Source organism: Lytechinus variegatus, chromosome 3 (genome assembly GCF_018143015.1).
Source record: "Lytechinus variegatus isolate NC3 chromosome 3, Lvar_3.0, whole genome shotgun sequence".
NCBI classification, from domain to species: Eukaryota; Metazoa; Echinodermata; class Echinoidea; order Temnopleuroida; family Toxopneustidae; genus Lytechinus; species Lytechinus variegatus.
This window is the reverse complement of record NC_054742.1, coordinates 16,214,613-16,238,988: the sequence shown is the minus strand read 5'-3', so window position 1 is coordinate 16,238,988 and position 24,376 is coordinate 16,214,613. Positions and strand designations below refer to the sequence as shown.

The 24,376-nt window shown below is 34.5% G+C and overlaps 1 protein-coding gene across 1 annotated transcript; it reads left to right on the top strand.

The window, feature by feature from the left end:
- The first annotated feature begins 1,297 nt into the window (after positions 1–1,297).
- Positions 1,298–22,907, top strand: LOC121410342 (coatomer subunit zeta-1-like). The gene is made up of 4 exons (XM_041602362.1): positions 1,298–1,402; positions 17,093–17,161; positions 17,614–17,695; positions 22,719–22,907. The coding sequence occupies exons 1-4, from the start codon at positions 1,385–1,387 to the stop codon at positions 22,874–22,876; spliced, it is 327 nt and encodes a 108-aa protein (XP_041458296.1). The 5' UTR covers positions 1,298–1,384; the 3' UTR covers positions 22,877–22,907.
- Positions 22,908–24,376: the final 1,469 nt, after the last annotated feature.

Sequence of the window (24,376 nt, the reverse complement as noted above, 5' to 3'; positions counted from 1 at the left end):
AATTGATATATTATTATCTTATTCAATTATCTAATGACCCTAGTTAAGAGCGCAAAATTTGTTGATATCAAGGCCTGACAACTGGACATTTCAAGCACGTTTGGGTTAATATGTTTTTAACAATCGATGCGAGTGCAAATCTCGAGCCCAAATTTTTGATCAACTGTCATTGAAGGTTTTTTTTTAAAGTAGGTTGTTGGAATTAATTTAGAGATAGGCCTATACATAACTCACTTGAATCCATGTATGAAAAAGGGGATTTGCCATTTTCTTTATTTATTGGCAGCAAAGAATTCTATGCCTATAATTATATGATGAGATTCTTGTGTAAATGTAGAGACTTGGCCTCAACAAAATTTGAAATGATAGATGGAATCATAATTTTGTACTGCTGAACTATTGAAGTAAATTTTATATTGTGTTTGGTTAAGTTTGGTAATTTAGGCGTAACGCTACAACTTTATCTTATTTTTGCACTTAAGGAATAATGGGGGGGGGGTGGACGATATGCTTGCCAACCCTGCAATATTTTCATTGGTGGCCCCCCCCCCCCGGATCGACGCGTCTGCCCCTGGAGACTTTGGGACCGTTTCATGAAATGACTTGTCAGACGTTTTATCCGACAGTTAGCATATAGTAACAGTGCTTTTTAGCAGAATCAACATCAAGGAAAGTTGTCAGATCTGACAACTTGTCAGTCAGACGAGAATGTTGATGCAACGCCTCCCTGGATCTGCACCGCAGCACATAAGCAAATTTGTGAAAAATCCCAACATAATGTAGGTCTACATGTGGGTATGTGCAGGTTTAATTGTGGGGTTATGCTTTTTAAATAGATCGAAAAAACTGCTCTATTTATTATTATTTATACATATGCTTGTAAAAAAGAAATGCGTGTGCGTGTTTGGAAGGACTATGGTTAAATATGAGGATAATTCGTAGAGATTTATCTATATGTTTTATTAGTACTTATCTCTCTATGGGATAATTTCAATATTTTAATTCTTGTTCCCAAGTTATGTCTATTATTTTAGAAACAAAACACAATTTATTCATTACATAGGGGGGGATAGCATGTCGTGTATACTCTTCAGTTTCATCGAATATCGAAAAAAAATCTAGGCGTCCATCTTTCGCATTTGCAGAACAAACAATTCATTCAACACACCTGGTTTAGAACGAGATGCAGTGCAACTGCAGCAAAGTCAAGCTGCAGGCCATATCCACTATCACGGAACTTCTTTGAGTTCAGTGATACGATAAAGAAGAAAATCGACTATTTTTACGCCCTCAACGACAAAAATAACCGTACATCTCTCGCGAAGTACGGAGTTTCATATTCGTGATTCACGAGACTACACGTTGGCACAGAATACACGCAGAAATGGATCCGTCATCAGAGGTAAGATTACGAGTTTTTTTATTAATCAGTTTTGTATAAATACCCGTCTAAACGTTTTCTGTATTCAATCGAATTATGTATTATGAACCGCAACAAAATATAATGCCAATTAAGCTGTTATTTTTGCATGGAAGAATGGCTTAGAACTAGTTCACTATTTAATATCGGTCCCATATGCTTTAAAATTTGTTGGACATTATTTTTTTAAGGGAGCTTAAGCCAGCCTGACACTTGCACGATTTTGTGTCATGCATCGGCACGGCTCAAGTCGTGCCAGTTCGCAAACTATTCGTGAAGTGTGCGTAAACACGTCGTGACTGCGTGCCATGTCGGGACGAGAATTTTGAAATGTTCAAAATTTTGATCACGAAAAAATTTAGCGACTGGGTCGTGAACTATGCGAAAACTATTCGTGAACTCGTCGCGAACTCGTAGGGACGATGCGGGAGAATGCGTGGCAGTGCACACCATGCCACAACTGTCACGAATAGTTCACAAACAGCTCATGTCGTGTTCACGAATAGTTCAGCACGACACCGTCCGAATTGCGCAAACTCTTCATGCCAGTTCGTGTCAATGTGGACACTGACAGGCACGCATTCGTGAACTTGTCGTGAACTATGCATGAACAAGTGGTAAACAGTGCGGGAGCCTCCCAGTTCATGCCCCAAAATGGCACGACTTGCCACAACAAAATCGTGGCCAAAAGTCGTGCAAGTGTCAGCCTGACTTAGTCTTGAGGACGCAATGATGATGATTTTTTTAGATATGTCTTACATTTCTTCATCATTGACGTCTTGACACTCTCCATAGTGCCTTCAGCGAACGACCAAAACAAAGATGGATTTCCCCCCAAAATCCATCTTTTTAAACCGAAATGACTAGAATTTTGTTAATTTTATTAATTCTTACACCTTCCTACGCCTAATGCGTAGGAAGGTTTTAAATATTACTTTAAAAAATGTAAAAAAAATGAAGATTTCTTACCTAACTGATGCCGCGTAGACCTCTCGTTCCACATGTAAACAACGGAAATACAATAGCGTCGACCCTTGAACCGCTTATGTATGACGTACTTCCGGAAAGCAATGCCGTCTTAACGAACAATTTAGAGATAAAAAATCTTATTTAACAAATATTAAAATTATTTCGTGATCATAAATAATTTATATATATTGATATGAATTATTTATGATCACGAAATAAATTTTAATATTTGTTAAATAAGATTTTTTATCTCTAAATTGTTCGTTAAGACGGCATTGCTTTCCGGAAGTACGTCATACATAAGCGGTTCAAGGGTCGACGCTATTGTATTTCCGTTGTTTACATGTGGAACGAGAGGTCTACGCGGCATCAGTTAGGTAAGAAATCTTCATTTTTTTACATTTTTTAAAGTAATATTTAAAACCTTCCTACGCATTAGGCGTAGGAAGGTGTAAGACTTAATAAAATTAACAAAATTCTAGTCATTTCGGTTTAAAAAGATGGATTTTGGGGGGAAATCCATCTTTGTTTTGGTCGTTCGCTGAAGGCACTATGGAGAGAGTGTCAAGACGTCAATGATGAAGAAATGTAAGACATATCTAAAAAAATCATCATCATTGCGTCCTCAAGACTAAGCCTGGCTTTAGCCTGGAGGCTTTTGGGGAGTAGAAATCATCAACTATACGTAGGCTTACCCGCATAAAGCCTGGCGCTTGTATATAGGCTTCCACACACCAAGGGAAAAGGAAACTATAAAAATGCACCAAACTGCTAGTTATGTTTAGAATCTGAGGTTAAAGCCGTATTAAAGGGGAAGTTCACCCTGACAAAAAGTTTATTGTAAAAATAGCAGAAAAAATATTTATTGTAAAAATAGCAGAAAAAATAATAAAAAATATTGCCGAAGGTTTGAGAAAAATTCATCAAATAATTAAAAAGTTATTAGAATTTTAATTATTTGATTTGTGACATCATATGCGAGCAGCATTCATGAATCATATATAGCGAATGGTAAAAAATCAAATGACATTTTCTCAGAAAATTGAAAATGGTTTTCACTGTACCGATTGTATATCAATAGACAAATCATTTCACACCAGATCATTAATAGAAAACAAAATTGAGTCATCAGGAACCATACAAAATTTGAAATTCATGCATTTTATATTGCATAACACATGTCATTGGGCAGCTGCTCGTCTATGACGTCACAAATCCTAAAACTTTGAACTTTAATAACTTTCTTTTTAACGGATTTTCCTCACACCTTCACCAATATTTTTTACAACAAAGTTTCCTTCAAGGTGAACTTCCCCTTTAACACTTCTGTACATGGGTAAAAATATCGGTTGGCAACGTTTGGCAAAAAATTGATAGGTATGGTTACAAAATGACGACAAAATGCGATAAAATAATAAAAGTAGAAGAGAGTTTACTTACATTTGTTGTCATTGCCATATTTGATCCTTTGTTAATGCAACCTAGTTACGTGACACGTATAGAGGGCGGCAAAATCATGAGCGGTGCTAGATTAAAAAGTGCTAAAATGTCCCGCTTCAACCACTCATTCAATGAAAAAGGTTATGATATAACCTTGTTCTCACTTACCGTAAGTAACGGTGTATTAACCGCACCCGTGTATTAACCGCACCTCCAACTTTGGACTAGAAAAAAAAAAAAAATCTTCTCACATTTACTTGCATATTTGAGGTACGAAGAAACAAAATCTAAGTTTTTAAGATTTCAAAGTATCCAAAGAGATTACCGGTATGCGGAAATCTGCTGTTCTTGAACAATACATCTACAAATGTTAGAAAGAAAGATCGGCCCCGGCAATATTGGCAACTTACACACTCACCTCACAGTCACAGTGTACACACACACACAGCACTGCCATTACATTGCAAACTACGATACAGTACCAGTCATGCCAGTACATCTTATCAAATTATGATCTGTGTCTTTCCCAGCGTAGGAGGAAGAAACATTCACATTTCTTGCATCACAACCTCACAATCACTTTCAGAAATTTGATGTCTTAGCATGAATTTTGGATACGGGATTACAGGAAGGTTCAAGAAACAAAGAAATTGACATTTTTTCCAGTTGTTTTTACGGCTTTGTGCCGTCTCTCTCGTGCGTGGTTTACATGGTATCTTATGAAAAGCAAACAGGAAGGAAAAGAAAACAAGCTGGCGTGAAACGGGACTTTGAATAGCACCAGCTTAAGTCGCACTATAACCACATTACAACGCAATCTCTAAGCTCACTCAACTCTCGCTCAGCGGTGACAAAATATTACCGAGTATGCTTGGCATCTCTTTTAAATTAGCCAGGGAACTTCACTACTTTGAATCGAGAATAAAGTCAAAATTAGTGTCATGAAGGTGGGTGCGTTTTTTATAGACAACATTTAATTAAGATCGTAATAATCACTTCCCATTACCCGCGGCTCATACCCCTCTAAACGACATTGCCTGGGCGGCTACGCCCGGCCACTCGATGTGTTGTGAACTGGCAGACATCGTACATGTAAGGGAGGGGTTACGGCGGGCTGGCTCAGACCCGTCACTGTGTATAAACCGCACCCCCGACTTTTGCTTCTATCCCGCCGAGAAAAAGGTGTGGTTAATACACGGTTACTTACGGTATATCTCCATGTGTGGCAAAATAAGGGTGGCAATGTTTGGCTTATTTTCTCTTTTTCTTTGGGGCAAATGCTTGATTTTTTTACACTGACAGTTTCCATTACACCTATTTTTCATACAACTTGACTCTTATTTAAATTTGATTCTTTGAATTATTTTTTTCTTAATTAAAAATAGAGATCAAAAAATGAAAATTTTCTTGCCATATTACTTTCCACCAATAGAGGGTGTACAAAAAAATAAGCCGAAAATTCAAGTTTTTGAGCGCTCTGGTGAATACAAAAATTATCCCCAAGTTACTAATGAAAAATAAATTGCAACTGTATGAAAATTAGTAATTTTGGTCACAAAAGTGATATTTTAGTGATTTTTTTAATGTGTGTGCTCTGTACAACATTGGCATACCATAGTCCTACCTGTAGATTCCCCACAGGCAGGGTGGTATTTTCAGTTCAGTGTTTTTTTAATTATTTTGTCGTCATTTTGTAACCATAACTATCAATTTTTTGCCAAACTTTGCCAACCGATATTTTTACCAATGTACAGAAGTGTTAACCTCAGATTCTAAACATAACTAGCAGTTTGGCGCATTTTTATAGTTGCCTTTTCCCTTGGTGTGTGGAAGCCTATATATACAAGCGCCAGGCTTCATGGGGAGTAAGCCTACTAATAGTAGATGATTTTTACTCCTCAGAAGCCTCCAGGCTAAGGGCCGGAGCCTAGTCTTAAGGACTCCACGATGATGTCTTATTTAAATACTTATTTAAATAGATATACTTCTTCATCATTGGAGTCTTGAACTGCCCGTCATATATGTAGGTCTATATGTAAACAAAGATGGATTTCCCTAGGAAATCCATCTTTTAATATAAAAATCATGTAAATTGTTGTGATTTTATTAATCTCTACACCTTCCTATGCCCACTCATCCTACGAAGGAGGTTATATTATAACCTTGTTCTCGGCTGAATGCCTTCCAATTGTAAAAATATACATTGCTCATTTTCCCTACATCCGTTGCCCAAAGCATCGCAAATCAATTCATACTTGAACTGATCCGTTGATTCAAAATATAATTCTGATGGAAATGATAGTAAAGTCATCAATACAATATAAAAAATAATATATAATAATAAAAATACAATAACATAAACTCACCGATTCTCTACGTGAACCTCATCCAGCTGCCTCCATTATGTCTGTGGTGTTCGATAGTGACAAATCGAAAAAGAAAAAAGATCTAGCGAAGCCATAGAGGCTCATCAACTCGTTTTGACCACTGACCGTTGAGGTTTCGATGATACTTTGCTCGTAATGCATTCTGGTAAGGAAGTCTTGATAGCCTCAATCAAGACAAATTTGCAATTTTGTTTCATATCGATACAAATTGATTTAAAAGACAAACCTATAGGAATAAATAAAATAAAAAAATCTCTTACCACAAAGGCTTATTTAGGGGCAGATCCAAATTTTCAAGGGGGAGGGCGGGGAAGTTTCAAATTAATGTGATTTATTTCAAATCCAAGTATAAAGGATTATAATCATACAAAATTATTTTTTTTACAAATTATCACATGAATTGAGTGCAAAACAAATCTGTTTTATGGCTTTCAAGGGGATAAATAAAAGAAATTCAATAAAAAAAATTGGAATGTAATTATGTTCTGTTTATCACGTGGGGTCCTTGCCCGTTTTCATTCTTTTCATATTTCACCCTCCACCCATATTTTTTCCAGCTAGGGCAGTACAAAATAGGGGCTTACAAAAGTGATATGATGATGAAAATTAATATTCAATATAATGAAAAATAATAGAAAAACCAAAATAGCCTTTACAATGATAGTACTCAACAAAAAGAGAGGGATCGAGAGAAGAAGCAATACCCCCCCAAAAAAAGCATATTTCCTTTCACCGTACGACAAGATACTGTTCATTGCAGAATAAACAAAGCTGATTGCACTACAACAATTATTCTTGTGTATAAAATGTTAAAAAAAAAATGTTGAGTGTCAGAGGAGAAACAGACTACTATCGCTGGATCTCGGAGCTTCGAAATAGAAGCATCACCGGAAACTAGTATCTGGTGAGAAGCATCTTTATACAGCTATGTAGAGGTCAGTGTTGTGGTCGCTTCCATTAGCTTTCTTTAATTTGAAGAACAATTACTAAATACTAAAATTCATTACGTGATTATAAATAATTAGCAGTATTTTATCGAAGCGGTACGAAGTTGATTTTCGGATCACGTGATACGCGTAGTCGTCACCTGATTGGTCGGTTACCTTTTTTGAAAGACGTCCATAATTATACATTTTATTATAAAATATATATAGAATAAAATATTGTATGATATCTTATAAATCTCTACAATTAAAAAAAATACTCTGATTTTAATTTCATACTTGACTTAAAAGGTGCTATTTAACAAAATGTGTATAAAATAATAAAAATCAAACTCCCCAAAACGCCTTGAACACAGTGCATAAAACCTAATGATTTGGCCGCGTTGTTAACAACTATCGAAAGGGGCGCTCCATTTATGAATAAAGATGAAACAAAAGAACCGGTGAGGCCCAGATGCACGTGAATCAAGTTCCAGTTTCTTAATACGGGTAAGTATAGGGGTGTCACCTAGAGTGGTCTATCGCGACACACAAATCCTGACATCGAGGCCCAGACTGGAACCTAAAAAAACAAAATATAGCCTTGATCGACCATTTTGTTGTAAATTTTGAAAGAAGGAGAGGTATGGCGACAGAACTTTTATTTTTTTTGAGGTTCCAGTCTGTGCCTCGATGTCAGGATTGGATCTGCCCCTGAATAGTCCTTTACGGTAAGATAATTGTTGAATTTTCTTATTTAAAATGATAATCCTTTATGTTTGGATTTGAAATCGAAAATAAATTTGAAACTTCATACTGTAAAGTGTGGATCTTTTATTTCAATTGTCAAATTATTTGTGACATAAATCTTCTTCAAGGGAGGGGGGGCTTGTTATTTTTTCTATAAAAGAAGCCCGCCCCCTTTGGAAAATCGTGTGAGCGAGAGAAAAAAAGAAGTCTGAAGTCTAAAGAATACTAAAAATCACAGTTGCTGGGAGGAATCCATGCAGGATGCATAAAAGGAAAGGATTTCACAAGACATGAAAAGAAAGGATCAAAGAAGATAGAAAAGTGCAGAAAGTCTGATATTACTCACATTGACCCAAAGTGACAGGACAGTAGAGAGGAGAGCCATGCAGGAAATGTTAAACCCACTAAAGTGTGAAAAATCTGACTGTATTTATTGGTGATGAAAATGATTTCAAAACAAAATAAATCATGAAGCAAAATGGTCTGCAATTGAGTAATCTAAAAATACAAAGCATGATCCGTCATTGGTGCAATTTTTTTTTTACTCTTCCTCTGCACTCTCAGGAAACTCCTCTTTTACCCTCTAATGTTACCTGCTTTTTTGTGCTCTTTCCAATTTCTATCTTAAAATTCTGAACTGAAACACTCTTCACCATTGCTTTGTAAAAAAACTGAATTTCCCCCTGACATTGAGTACCAGTAGACCTTTAAGCTTCCTTGAAAAGAACAATGTTGTAAATTGTCATTCATTTTGGCTTCTAAAATCCAAATTAGTTTTCTTCTAGTGTTTAATATCTATAATTTGAGGTGCAGCAGAGGGTTTGCTTAGCAATTTTTGGAAAATTATATGTACAGACTGATGGCAGTTCAGGTGCTATTCTGTAATGTGAAGTTTTTGGTCCCACATTTGACAATTTGTTGTAATAAGGGTAAGTTATCAGCTGTAATTATTTTAGATTTCCTTTTCTAGGACAAGTAATGACCCCAACAAAAAATTTACTTGGCAACAGATGTGACTAGGATATTTTGGGAAGATTTTTTTTTTAATGATATTAATAAATGAATGAAAAGTGGTGCAGAGTAATCTTAATGCAGCAAATGGAATTGAAATTTGAAAACTTTTAAATTTTCCAAAGTAAACTCATCAAAACATAAGTTTGATTGGAAATTAGTTTATACCTTTTTCAGTGTTTACTTCGAACACCGAAAAACAGAAAAAAATTGAATCTCATTCAGAATTTAGATGTTAGAGTAATATATGTAAAATGAAATACCTTTACAGAGCTTTAAAATACAAGTATTAGAAAAGGTACATGTAGGCTTACATGTAAAACAGTTTTGATCACACACATGGTGGCCAGTAATGCTTACATATATATAATAAACAATAATTTCTGATATAAATAAAACACCATCACACACCGCCTACATGTAGTTGGAGGATAGTGACTGATTGATCTGTGAACAAATTTAAGTCACCATTGTGATATCTGCTAAATTGAGCACACAGCAGCAGTGCGCATGTTCATGGCATCACACATGCATGTTCACACAGTACATGTACCAGTTCTACATACAACTTAGTTTGCCATTTTCATGCTCAAGAGTTTTCTATTTTTATGTAATCCCCTCTATTAATGTTATCACCCCCTTTTTTAATGATTTGAGCATAAAGTAGAATATTGTAAGCTTCATTTTAATACCAAATTTGGGTAACTTTCATTTTCAAAATGGGAGACATTTTTGTCACATTACTGAATATAGTAGGAGGGGATCGTATACACAACATTTAATACTTTTCCCTGTCTCGCAACCAATTATAAAACCAGAACCTCAGTGCTTTGATTATTTTTACTAGTTTGTTTAACTTTTATCATACTGTTCATTTTGATTTAGAAAAAAAAGAAGATTTGTTAAAGTCATGAATTTTAGAGCAATTCGTTTTTGACCTTGACTGTTAAAGATTGCATTGTGGTGTGCACCTGTAAGTAAAGACTGACTAACAGTCAGGTATACATGTAGTTTGTGGTGGATAAATCACATCTCATTATCAAACCGCTCTTTACATACTTGCATCGGTTGCCTGATCGAGAGCATCTTTATTTATTTCAAAATGAGTGAATGAGGGCTGCCTCTATACCTTTTCTGTCACACAGAGATTGCTCAATTATAGTTTAGCTAAAGAAAATCTTCACCAAATCCATTTATGACTTTCAATTAGTTTGTTGTGAATTTGACAGTCATTTTGTATTGAATATCATGTTAAAATGTTGACCTGATATTAAAATTGAAAAGAATCTTCCATGAATTAAAGAATGCAATAAGCCAGATATACAAAATGTTAAACATATCAATTTTTATTTGTCAATTTGAAAGTACTTGGAAACTCCGCTGTGTCAAACATAAAATTACAGTGAATAGTAGTACTACATAAAACTCTAATACTTCTGGAGTATTGATTCTTTGATTCACCACCAAGAGAGGGGGGAGGGGGGGCATTATTCATGGCAGCCTTAAGGTGTCGGCCGTCGATCACAATGGAAATTTGCACGATAGTAGAGAATGACATAGTCACATAATGTGATTGCATGGATACATGAGTAAATTTCACTTAATTCATGTATATTTATTCTATATGAATTGAATATGCTAATTTATTCATGAAATCATACTTTTTGCCCTAATTCACTAGATAAAGCTCCTAGAATGCTGTTTATTGGCGTAAATATTCTTTATAGCCTTCTTAACAATTGTAATTGTTAACAGTCCAGTATGAAAATAAATATTTAAATATTTTCATTGTTCAATCAACTTGTTATGTATATTTTGGGTTTTATCTTTTATTTTTGTTGTTTAAAAAAAAAATGTTGGAAAGTCAGTGAGCGGCGTGGTCAAAAAATTTGCTTGGCAGATTTATTGCAAAAATTGTTGAAGGAGGGGGGGGGGGTATTTTTAGCTGCCCTTGACTATTAGGGTTAAAGATGATGGCTTAGCTCAATACATTCTGAATTAATAGCACTGTATTTAGGAAATAAGGATAAATGAGCAAACTTAGATACAATGAACAAATAAATAAATAAAAATGGACAATGATGGGTATTTAAATTATTTTATATTGCACATCTGAAGAAAAAGGAAAATGGAGAGAATAAGAAAGAAAAGATTATTAACCCTTGATGATGAATTATATATGATAAGGGAACTCATCAGTTTAATTTCTGTTTCTTTAGATTAACACCTCAGCACTATTTCACAAGTCTAATGCCTTTATGTATAATATTGAGGATAAAGTATAAGATTATTTATAAAAAAAATGGTGTACTACGTGTACATCAGAATGTTGTCGGGAGATGTGAAAATCATATTTGGAAAATAGAAACCCCAATAAAATTTTTTGAATGAGCAAGAAACAAGGAGATCCTAATTTGATGAGAAGTTCCTGTGATCAAATATAGAGAGGAAGGAAACAGGGGATGGGGTCTGTCTAGACAAACATAAGATGGAACTGAAGTAAAGACCTGGATTTACCATGCAGGTGCAATGAATTAGAATAGAGACTATACTACATAAAGCAGTGAGCAAGTCAGCTGTAAATTAATTTTGTTCTCTGAACCCCCCCCCCCCGTATGAGTCGGTGGTGATGATATTAAATTAGAGTCAAGTTAATTTCATTTTGTTTGTTATCTCATCTCTTTACAATACAAATTAAAAGAGAGATTACATGTAAATGTTACAAAGAGAAAGAAAAAAAAAATTATTCAACAAATGGTAAAAATGCTGTCAAAACTGAAAAATGTGATGTAGATTAGAGTTCTATATTGTAGGTCAATGGCAAGTAACATCATAGAATGAAAGTATTGTTTTACAGAGCACCTTGCTATTTTGTTTTTGGCCTACGTGAGCGTATGGAAACCTCAACCCATAAGGGACAAGATATACAATGTCGTCAATCAAGCCCTATGTGTCACCATCCTTAAAAAATTAATACAACATTCATAATGGGTAAATACATTGCTTTGTATGTTGTGAGTTCTTTATGTGGTTCTCCATCAGCTCTAGTTTGCTTTATCTCAAGATTTTAGTCTGATTAGCTCTTCTCAAGATTCAAGAGATCCCGTCCCCATTAGCCCGAGTTGAGAAATTCTCACTTGAGCCTGGAGTGATGTACTCGTACACCATTATGTTGAACTGTGATACATGATGACATACATGTAGTATTGGATTCTGAGCATCCCAAGTATGTGTATGTACATGTACTGTCAGTTGTGAATAAGTTTGTTATGTCACAAAATGCAGGTTATTTCTTAAAAATCCCAAGTTGCCTCTGGTCTTTACATGAAACCAATAAACTTGTACCATAAACTGATTGCATAGATTTTATACCAATGATCTTGAGTTTGTTTTGATGAGGGTAATTTGCTGGATTAGAAAGAGTAGGATAAATTGGAAACACCAGGCTGGTGGAAAGAGGCCTCTAAACGTTTTGACAAAAGATGGTTGAAACTGAAACTAACATAGCTATCCATACAAGATGGAATCTGATCATTTTCAAAGTCTTTTTAATGGAAAGTTGACAGATCGCATTAACATGGTTTTCAAAGTCACATCAAATGTTGTGAATATTGGTGGAGGTTTTAATGAACTTCTCCATTTTGACTTGTGATTTCATATGTCCCTTGTGTTAATGCATACTTGGTTATTAGAGCTTAAGAGAAGGGGGGGGGGGTGTGGGTAAGAGGAAGAAATGATTCCTATCTCCTATGATTCATTTTGCCGAAGAACCCATTGTCCCCTATCCACAATTTTCTCTGTTGCACCATGGGAAATTGAGAATTGATTGCTTGTTGTATGCCGTTAATGAAGATACACTCACACTTGAAATAAACCTCCTGTAGAAAAGAACTGAAACTTCCCTTGAAAATTAACAGTGTTTAATACAAATGCTCTATTTACATCCCTGTGATATAGATTCATAATTTTAAGAATAATTATGAATTAGTGAATTTATGTTAATGTACATGTACACGTACATAGTTTCAACACAGAGAAAAACAAAAGTTCATGAACATGATATGCTTTATTCATATATTTGTATGTTTCACAATGTTGGTTTTACACCAAAGGGATTAGATACTGTACAGTTGAGTAGTATGGATAGTGATCAGAGATAGGCCTATACATACTTTTATATAACAAGAATAAAGATATAGCAACACAACTGATTCAATGAAAGTTTAAGGTGTGACTGCTGCCATGTAAGATCATCAGGGAGAAAAGAGGGATAAGAAGTGATGTTATCGATAGGAAGGTATTACTATGGCACAAAAGCTTGACAAAACATGCCATGTGCAATTTATTGTTGACAGTTGAGTGTTACTCATACTACTCACCTTTTCATAAGATGTGACATACTTCCCCTCAGATTCATAAAAGTTAATAAGGGTCATTATTCAAAATACTTTCATCTCAATGTCATGTTTTTGAAGAATAAAATCTTACCTCGATTCAGATAAAGGTGATGTATGGAATTACATTGCTGTTTTAAATAAATTGAGTTATTAATATAGCTTGCAAATAGTGATGTCTTTCTCTGGAGTGATTTGAAAAGTGTAGGCCTATGCATAATATAGGAGTGACACTTAACTGGTTAGTTTTGAGGTATCTTCAATGTCAAAGGTCTCTGAGGTAACTTGTAGAAAATTTAAAAGTGGAGTGTAGGTGATGAATATAATTTCTAATCTGGCAATGGCAGAGACATCCTATTCACAGTTGAGATTTTGTCTAGTTTTCTATTGTCCATTTTTTTGCATTTCCGCCAAACAAAGTTTGAATGCGGTACATGTATATAGGAATCAGTGTATGGTCGGTCGTTTGGTCAGTTTTTAACCAATTCACATAAAACTTGGCACACATATTGGTTTTAGGGTAAAGATGTGTCAGGCACATTTTTTGTATGTGTCGCAAATTTTGTTGCCATGGTAATGGTATATTATGGCAAAAATAAGTTGTAATAATCTTGTAGTTCGAACTACTTCCTCAGTTTTTAATCAGTTCTCATTAAATTTGGCACACACATTGGTCTTGAGGTAAAGATATGCAAGACATATATAATGTGTGTATCAGAAATTATGTTGCCATGGTAATGACATGGTGAAAATTGGGTGAAAATCTTACGGTTTGAATTACTTCATCAATTTTTAATCAATTCTCATAAAAGTTTGTTCTTGCTTTGCTTTCGAGGTAAAGATGTCTAAGATACATATTGTCGGAAATCAAGTTGCCATGGTAAAAATACATTGTGTGCGGGCATGTCAGGATCTGATGACCGAGGTAACAATAATTGCCATTAGAAACAATGTGTAATAAGTGCTATATAAATAAGTATTTTTATTTATTATTAAAAATATATATGCCCCAAATTAGGTAAGTGTTGTGGTTTGTATTACATGTACTTTGTTAGTTCTCAAACAATTCTAATGAAATTTGGCTCACACATTGGTCTCGAGGTAAAGTTGTGTAGGGTATATTTTTCCATGTGTTTTTGATTTCATGTTGCCATGGTAACAACATATATGTCAAAAAAATTAAGCGAAAATCTTGCAGTTTGAACTACTTCATCTGTTTTTAACCATTTATGATATTTAGCTCACACATTGGTCTTGGGGTAATATTTTATCCATGTGTTGGAAACTGTTGGTTTTGCCATGGTAACAGCATATGGGGTTGGGGGTATTAATCACCTTCATTGATAGTTCTTATTTGTTCTTTAACTTTGACTGCCCTTTAAATCCTTTGTATTGAATTTCCTTGCTATGTACATTATGTGTTCTACCATATTTGTTGTTCAAAAATATATATTTGTTCAATATTTAACAATTTCCATTTGACATACTATCCAATAAATGAAGATGAAAATTCAAGTTGTACATTTATTTTACATACAAAGAAAAGTTATCTTTAAAATTTGGGTCGCTGCAAAGATAAAAAAAGGAATTAAATTAAAACTGTTTACATGATTCGCTGATAAATATACATATTTCTTGAAATTAATTTTGTAATTACTTACTGAAAGAGACTTTAAAACAAGCAGTATGGTTGTAGGAAATTCAGGAACACCTGTAAATATGATTTTATTAAGGATAAAGTTTGTGCCTCATGTTGACCGGATACAATACTACAACCAACCCTGCCTAGTTTGAAAAATAGGGAAACAGTGAGATTAGCTTTCTCCAGGGAATGAAAGAAAATAACAAAATACCCCATTTTCTCCCATTCTCTAGTTCTTGCATTGGTACTTTCAAAACCATTTTGAATAATTTGAAAAGGAAATCAAACTAGAGTAACTTTCTCACTATCTGTGCTATCGGGTGGAAACACAAGATGTGATACGAGTTTGAAGTCACACTCCATAATTGATTCTAGGCCGTCATACAAAAACTTGCCCCATATGTTTGGCATCAGAGACTTTTCATATGCTTGATTTTAGATCACAATGATGTCATTGATTATAGAGAAATAGCATGCCACAAGTTTAAAAAAAAAATGTTTTGCTTTTTTTTTTTTAAAGGGAAAAGTGGAAATGAAGAAAGAAAATAAGAATACAATGAAGACATGTAATGAAACATGTAAATATTGATTGCATTTAAATGCAATTTTCTTAGATACCTTTGCATTGCAAATATGATTAGAACCATTTTAAAATCACTGGAGTGGAAAAAAATATTTGATTAGATTATTAACTATTATAACATTTGTCAAATGATAGATTAAGAAGCTGCTTGTTTGTGATATAACAAATTGAAACTTTTAGAACTCACAACTCTGTTATTCTTACCATGAAACTTTCATTTTCTGTTTAAAGATTTCAGATGGACCTTACCTTTAATCTGTTCCAACATGTATGTTCACATTTAACTGCAAGTGCTACATGTAGGATGATGAAAATCTATGGACCCAAACATTTGTGGTTCATGAATAATTCTGTTTGAGAAGATAGAAAATGGTATCTATCCATACATTCTTTTCAGTAAAATAAATAAAATACTTATTATTCAAATATCCTCAGTGTAACTCTTTTGCTGCTGCAACAAACGTTACATTGCGGAAAGGCTTTGCTTTATTCCAGATTATTAAAATCATACAAAACACTTATTTTTTGTTAATGCTTTAACAGTATCCTGTAAATGTCTTGCATATTTAAAAAGAAATTTACCACCCTTTATCAACTTTCATACAGTAAAGATATGAAATAGAAACAAGCTTCGGCTTTGACTTTTGAATGTAATTTTTTTCCATTTGATTTGTCTTTAGCTATAAAAGTGAGAGTATAGTAGACCCTTCAAAAAGCTGTCCTTTAAAAATGATGTTAGAGCAGCATATAATTAACCAATAGATATTTTGAATATCTTGTATTTCAAAACAAACATTACTACATACATCTTTTGATGAGGGTAATAGTTGAGAGAAAATGTTTGTTTCTTTATCATATGTTGGCAAGGTAAGAGTTATACAAAAATGGATTTAAGTCTGTCCTGCTATAATATGAATAAAAAGTTAAAATGCAAAGTCATCGATCAACTTGTCCATTTGCTTGACTCCCATGGGCATCCCCTCTTGAAAAATGGAACAGGCCATATGTCTGATAGAGGGCCAGGAGGAAACTCTTGTTTCAAGGTGACACCTTATCTGATATAGGGAGGATGCTGATTTAGTGTTCAGAAGGGACCCTGCCAGAGTCCAGGACCATTTTGTGTTTTTGAGATACTAGTACAATGTAAAGCGGTCAAAGTTGACATTGTTTCAAGTATGATGTAAGTCTCTAACAAAGGATTTGGGCACTGGAAACAACTTTTCATGAATACGATCCAATTTCATTTTGTTGCTTATAACTTTTGATTCATTCTATTTCTTACATGCATGTAGAATTATATTTTCTTCAAAAATAGAGTTATACCACGACCAAACTAAATCCCTGTTTCTTTTCAGATATCATACTGAAATGTTACCTTACTGAAATTAATCAGAGAAAAAGTTGAATATGTTGAATTCATACCTCTTTTGCAACATTTTGACAAAAAAAAATAATTAATGACCATACCTTTTTGTAAAAGTTTTTATGATTTTTTTGCACTTCACATTTTTAAAAAGAAATCCTGAGTATTAATTATTTCATTCTGTTTTCTGTCTTTTGTTTTTCAATGTAGATTGCCAGTTTGTACACGGTGAAGGCAGTGGCTATTCTAGATAATGATGGAGAGAGGTTACTCGCAAAGGTGATGTCTTACAAATAATGAACATATACCGGTACTTAGTTGAATAAGGTATTAGGCATTCTAATAAACCTCAAAGTCTGTCAAGTTTTTGGTAGGATTTAAACACATACATACATGTATGAGTGTTGTTAGTTACAGTGTATTCATGAATGACTACATATGTACAAGCTGTTCCTGAATTCAGTATGTTGGATATACATTTTACTTTTTGATACCTTCTTCCTTCATTGCTGTTTCATGTATCAACTATCATTAGAATTATAATACGAGATATGTAGATTCAAATTCATGAAGAAATTTATTAGTATTTAATATTAAAGTTAGCAAATGTGCTCCTGGATACAAGATTGTTCAGTCATTCTAATATTAAATACAGTATGTCAACATAATCAACCTTACAAAATTTCCACATAATCATATCATAAATGTTTTGTATTGTATTGTCTCTGTAGTACTATGATGACACATTTTCCACCACCAAGGAACAGAAAGCATTTGAGAAGAACCTCTTCAACAAGACACATAGAGCAAATGGTAAGGACTAGGAAATGTGCCTTGTTTCTCCCACTTTCTATCTTTAAAAATTACATGTATCTGCTTGAGTAAGAAAATTTAAAGAAGGGGGCTTGTAAAATCTGTAGGAAACTTTCGACTTTTCTTGCTTTTGTTTCAACATTTGTAAAATGATGAAGAATGATTGTTCTATTTAGTTGCTTGAAAGCAGTTTACTAATGTTGCTGTTTACAAAAAGTGTGGTTTTAGAAGATATGTGAAATACTCCAGCACAGATTGGATGTAGTAAATGACTGACAGTAGGAGACTTTTCTGCTTTGTGGCATACCTTCTATGGTGGCACTAAAACATCTTGCTACTCTCCTGTGCCCTAGATCTTTCATTCACTTCTTTGAGGGGCCCCTCATCTCAGCATAATGGCAGCCCCTATTCCCGGGGATGGTGCAGTCCAGAGGACACCCAGTGGTGTGTGAAATGGCAAAGTTCATTTTAGTTTCCAGGGGGATTCCATGCATGCAATGTTTTTGATTTCCCCATCTTCCTTCCTGTGATTGGATGGTGAATATCTTTGGGAGTCTTCTGACTAGACCATAAGGGATGGGAGTTGTTGACTCAATATCGAAGAAGGACCACATCTATTTTTCTCTCTATTTTTCCTCCTTCCTTCATATATGCACAGAATGAATGTTTGGTTTTGGCTACTCTATATTTAAAGAGAAAACTTGTTTTGAAAAACTTAATTTCAATTAGATGTTGATGATTTCTCTGGTTGATCTTAGGTTGTATTTGTGATGATATTATATCACCAAATTAAGCTCTCCTTTTTTCCTTCTCCTTACATGGGGCAGGCTGCATACATTTTATACTGTTGTTGATTAAGATGTTAAAGTGTCAGCCTCACAACTGGGAGGTTGGGAATTCAAGCCCCGGCCATGTCAGACAAAAAAGATGTTAAAACGTGGGCGTTGCTGCTATCCTGTTTGATGTTCAACGATGTAACGGATAGAGAAATGTCGATCAGGTACTGCTGAGTGGCTGCTGGGCCCATGATCAATTAGGCATAAGGAACTTTCAAACAGTGAAATTGGGATTACTATTATTATTATTATTATTATTATGGATAATATTTTTCTCCTCTTCCATGAAGTTGTTAAAATGAAAGTATTCAATTGTGAAAGGGAAATAAATCATATAAATATATAAACTTCAATTCAATTTAATTTAATTTATTTTTCTCTGTATTAAAAACCCCAATATATGAATGGAACAAACATGACACAAATCAAACAGAGACATAAATAGTATTATACTAAGAGGGTAGCAGCTAAAATGAAATTAACCTTATGTACGACTGACCCAAATAAAATAACACTCATGTAGTATTTAACAATATTTAAGGCAGAAAAGGGAAAGAATTAGCTAACTAACCTATACAAACAAACAAGCAAAATAATGATTAAATAAAAAATGAATAAGTAGTGGTGATGATTTGGTATTATAATTTCTCCTAAAAACATTAAGAGAGCAACTATCCTTAATTTCCTTTAAGAAAGCATTCCAAATTAATGGTCCCTTATAAAAGATTGAATTTTAAAATAATTTGGTTCTTTTAGATATATGAAAATGAATATTGCCCCTTGTATATTTATGTTCATTACAATTTAAAATATTGGTTCAGTGTGAGCATAAAAAGATGAATGGTTTACAATTTCTATTGCACATTTTTAAAGTTTAAAAATTCTATCCAGATGTAATAATAATGATATTAATGATAATGATAATAATAATAATATTAAAGTCATATTTACCCAGAGTAGCCACTTCAGTTCCTAAAACTGTTCTCCCAGTGGGCCCTGCTATTATTATTACCCGGCTAAGCTAGGCTACCGATTCAGGTGCACACAGCGCTTTTTGAGGATCTATTTCTTGTTGGTACCCATTTTACCTCACCCGGGTTGAGTTCAGCACAGTGTGAATAAATTTCTTGCTGAAGGAAAACACACCACGGCTAGGATTCGAACCCAAGAACCTGTTTGAAAGGCGAGAGTCAGAACCACTAGACCACAATGCGCCCACTGTTAATAAAACTTATCAAACTTCAAAAAGGTGTATAATAAATATTTCATAAAATAGAAATAATATAAAGTGACTATGAAATGAAATCCATTTTCATGATATCCATATACATGTATGGTTTTAGGGAATTACCTCCTGGCCTTCTGGTTTTGGAAAACATTTTCATTTATTTAAGCGTAGCACTAGATTGTATTATAGAAGTATATGTACATTTCAGGGGCTTCAGATATTAAACCCTTAGTTTCTGAAATGAGATGTGACCTGGATAAAGATAATGAGATTATTTCAAGTTTTCAGGATGTTTAAAAGATTTCTTAGTGTCTGCTAAAAACCTTGTTTATAGAATGTAGTATTCATGGAAGTAATTTTGTTAAGATTATTATTTTTTCTGCAGAGTAAGATACCTGTTGTTCCTGTACAGCTTTCCTGAAAGAATTGTCATGTCATTTTAAAATTTTGAGGAAATATTTGTGATATTAATTTTTAGTCTTATCACATTCTTTGCAGTTTTCAAATAAAGAGATAGAAATCTTGTGAAAGTATTTTGATGTTAATCTGATCAAATTCTAGGAGAAAATGAGTAGGATGTGTGTTTTTGTAAAAATTTGCTTCTCAATCATCAGGAGTTGGTTAAGAGATATATCATTAGGTGGTTGCGTTCTTGTAGTTCCTGAGTGCTCAATTTTGCGTAACGCCGCTCTAGGCCAGCAGGGCATGAGTGTCTCTGGGCTGCAAACGAGCCTTGAATGCCTGTGGCCCGCAGGCGCTATTCCTCCTCTAGTGACTCAGGCTGGCAGGGTAGAACTTAAGCTTATCATTGTATCTTCATTCTCTCTCTCTCTTCATGCTTGTTTTTTATATATAGATTTTCATGCGTAGGTTTTCATACCTTATGTATATTCTTTCCTTATTATATGAATTATCAAATCAAATATGTATAAAAATTATCAGGTATTTAAATAGTGATTAGTGGAAATAGTAAAATTTATCAATTTTCAGTTTTTTTATTATCTGTAATAGAATTTCACCCTGGAGCTGATCTGATATGTAGCATTTAATTAAAGTTTCTATAGTAATTTATTTCATACATTCTGTCTGGACGTGGCTATGTTGCATGATTAGCATCATTGCCCCAAAACATGCAAACTTTGTAATTTGGATTGTTTTCCATTGGGATTAGATTTGAATCCAACTGTTAAATCTCCTGGTTACAATGCTCATAATCGCCCATGACATTTTCATGCATCAGCCATTTGCCTGTTTGATACATCCTCTTCTGTATAAAGGGATAACATTTTTTGTGGTTTTTGCTCTGATCCTCCAAGAAAAACAAGATTCTCATGTGTGCGTCAGATCACTTGTTCTCCAAACAAATATCACTGTGGGCGTCTGTCAGCAGCAATAAATATCCTTTGGGCAGAACAGGATGGGAGTTTGTGATAAGAACAAACCATGTAAAAGGTCTCTCAGTCTCTTGGTAGCCTAAGAAAACCCAAGACATTGTTTGAAGATGATTAGTGTCCTCCTGAGTTTAGAAGCAACCTTCTCATGACCATCTACTTGATGAGAATCTAGGGAGTATATTTCATTAAAAAGAAGGAACAGCACAAGAGAATCTTTTTTGGGTTCAAGGTATATTGAATGTTGTTGTCATGGCTGTGTCTGAACCCATTATAAATGAAGAGCTTTATTCACTTAATTTCAGCCATTCTCCAATGAGTTTTCCAGTCTTTGTATAATAGTGTTTAGTGCCTGTTGCACACCACAAAAATGGAGCCAATTCTTCTTGTCTGTGAGCTGACAGGGTTATTTCTTTCAGTAATTTAGCTTATTTAAGGCTCAGCAGCAAAGTTTAGGGGTTGACCAATATTGGCATGGTATTGAAACCTATGCTTCAACCATCATTGTAACTTAAAAAAAAGAAAATAAAAATATGGTTGATTGTTATTATGACAAGTGAAATGTAGGAATTCTGGGAATTCATTAGTCCCGCTGGAGACCTCAATATCTGCCACAGGCTTGATAGTAAATCCATGCCTGTCATGGGCATGGGTAGTGACATTTGTGATTGTTTTGTCACCTGGGCACCGTCGTACAAAGAGTTCCGATTGATCCGATCAATTGCAACTATGGACGGCCAGCATCGTTAACATCTATCGTGCATGTTTGTTAAAAATATTTTCTAGCTGTGATGTATATTCATGCATTCATTGTTTCTTGAAAATTCACCGCACTTCTCTTTGCATACAAAGGACATTGTGCAAATTTTTTGTAGAAAAAAAGTATGACACAGATGGATTTCCATAGAGTTACGATTGATCTTTAAGACGGAGCCTAGATGGGATTTGGGTCTCAATTAGATTATGTACCCTTCTGACATTCAATAACTGGATCAAAGGAATTTACTAACTACTCACTGAGATATACTCTTAATGATATTTGGGTAAATTTCATTCAGGTTATATCAAAGAATCAGTGGACTGTAATTTTCAGGGAATTGATCCTTGTTCTAACCTGTCCGAACCGAACTACTATTCTTTGGCCATTTCTCACATGTTTTTATTCACGCTTATTTTAGAGACCAAGCCAGAGCTAAAAGTAATATTGAGAAATAGAAAACCTACAAAAGCATAACAGTGCAAACTCTTGTTGAAAATAACATTGAGTACTCTCTGTGAAACATTTTTATGCAGAGGGCTCTGATGTAGATGAGTCCTGGTCTAAGAGATAATGCTGTTAATCATGTAGGTTCTTATCTGATACTTTGCCAAGTGTTAGCAGCACACCAATTTATCTTTACCACGTAAGAAATATGATTACAAATTCTTCCAAAGCAATTGAGAGGGAAAAAAATGTAGACTGGAATGACAGAGAATTTTTCTTACAAATACATATAAGTGTAGTGTAATACCCTTGTTAACAGTAAAGAAGTAATTTGCCTTATGATATTCCTTTTTTTCTCTTCCAGCTGAAATCATCATGCTTGAGGGAATGACAATAGTCTACAGGAGTAATGTTGATCTGCTCTTCTATGTGGTTGGAAGTGCCTCTGAAAATGAACTGATTCTTGTCAGTGTATTGAATTGCCTCTATGATTCTGTCAGTCAAATCCTTAGGTATGTATGAGAGGGACAAGCTATGTAAGAAGGCCAAGACATTAAATGGTACAGAGCCTGTGATTGGACAAAGATATCTGTAATCATGTTTTTTTTATTGAACATAGCCAATGAGCAGTGGAAGTTGTGGGATGCTTTAGAATGGACTCTGATTGGTTATTGGCCTGAAATTTAAAATTGCCTATGACCTTTTTGGTTTTGTAGTTATTCTGCCCTTGGGGACATTCAAGTTGACCTTCATGGAATATTGATATAAATTTCACCATTTCTTCAATTTAGACAGGTATACAAATTATTGTTTATATTGTTTTTGTAGTACTTTGCAGGATGGCATCACATAGAACCGGATTGCATCAAACTCTTCTTACCAGAGAGATAAAGGTTTGCTTAACTGTGACAGTTTTTGTCTTGCCTGCATTGCAGAGCGAGATTATAGGTGCCACTTTTCCCGGCTTCGTCAACATTGATATCTTAACCAAGGCTAAATTTTTGGAATGTCATCATAACTTAGAAAGTATATGGACCTAGTTCATGAAACTTGGACATAAGGGTAATCAAGTATTACTGAATATCCTGCCTGAGTTTCAGGTCACACGACGAAGGTCAAAGGTCAATGAGGGTCCATGAACTCAGACCATGTTGGGGACTCAATGTCCAGTTTTTGTCTTGCCTGCATAGCAGAACGAAACTATAGGTGCTGTTTTTCTGACGGCGTCGGCTTCGTCAACATTGAAATCTTAACCAAGGTTAAGTTTTTGAAAAGTCATCATCACTTAAAAAGTATATGGACCTAGTTCATATTACCTAAGGGTAATAGTGTATCACTGAAGATCCTGCCAGAGTTTCAGGTTACATGATTAAGGTCAAAGGTCAGAGTCAACAAACTTTGGCCATCTTGGGGTAATTTGAGGAATTGTCATCATAACTTTCAAAGTTTATGGATCTAGTTCATGAAACTTGGTCATAAGAGCAACCATGTATCCCTGAGTATCATGTACGAGTTTCAGGTCACATGACCGAGGTGAAAGGTCACTTAGAGTCAACAAACTTTGGTAATGTTTGGGGTATTTGTAGAATTGTCATCATACATGTAATCTTTATGAGTTTATGGATCTAATTCATGATCTTGGACAAAAGAGCAGCAACGTATCCTTGAATAACCTGTGCGCGTTTCAGGAACATGGCCAAGATCAATTCTTCTGTGAATAACTATTCATTAGCTGTTTCAAAGGTAGCACTGCTGCTATATCGAATTACGTAATGCAGGCGAGACTGCCAGAGGCGTTCCACTTGTTTTTTATTAATGGACATGAATTATAATTATCCAATCATCTGGTATCCTAGGAACAAGACAAATAAGAAATATAAAGTTAAAAATGGATTAGATTGGATGCTCAAGAGCTTGATTGTATACTCAATTGTCATGGGGTAGTAGTTTTGACTTTCATCTTGCAACCAGAGAGTTGTGCGTTCGAATCCCACCACGGCCTAGCATCCTTTGGTGAGGCAT

Excerpts from the sequence above, each read along its gene's own strand:
- LOC121410342 (XM_041602362.1), top strand. Across the intron at positions 17,162-17,613 it reads GAGAGAGGTTACTCGCAAAG|TACTATGATGACACATTTTC; the intron begins GTGATGTCTTAC and ends TTGTCTCTGTAG. Across the intron at positions 17,696-22,718 it reads CAAGACACATAGAGCAAATG|CTGAAATCATCATGCTTGAG; the intron begins GTAAGGACTAGG and ends TTTCTCTTCCAG.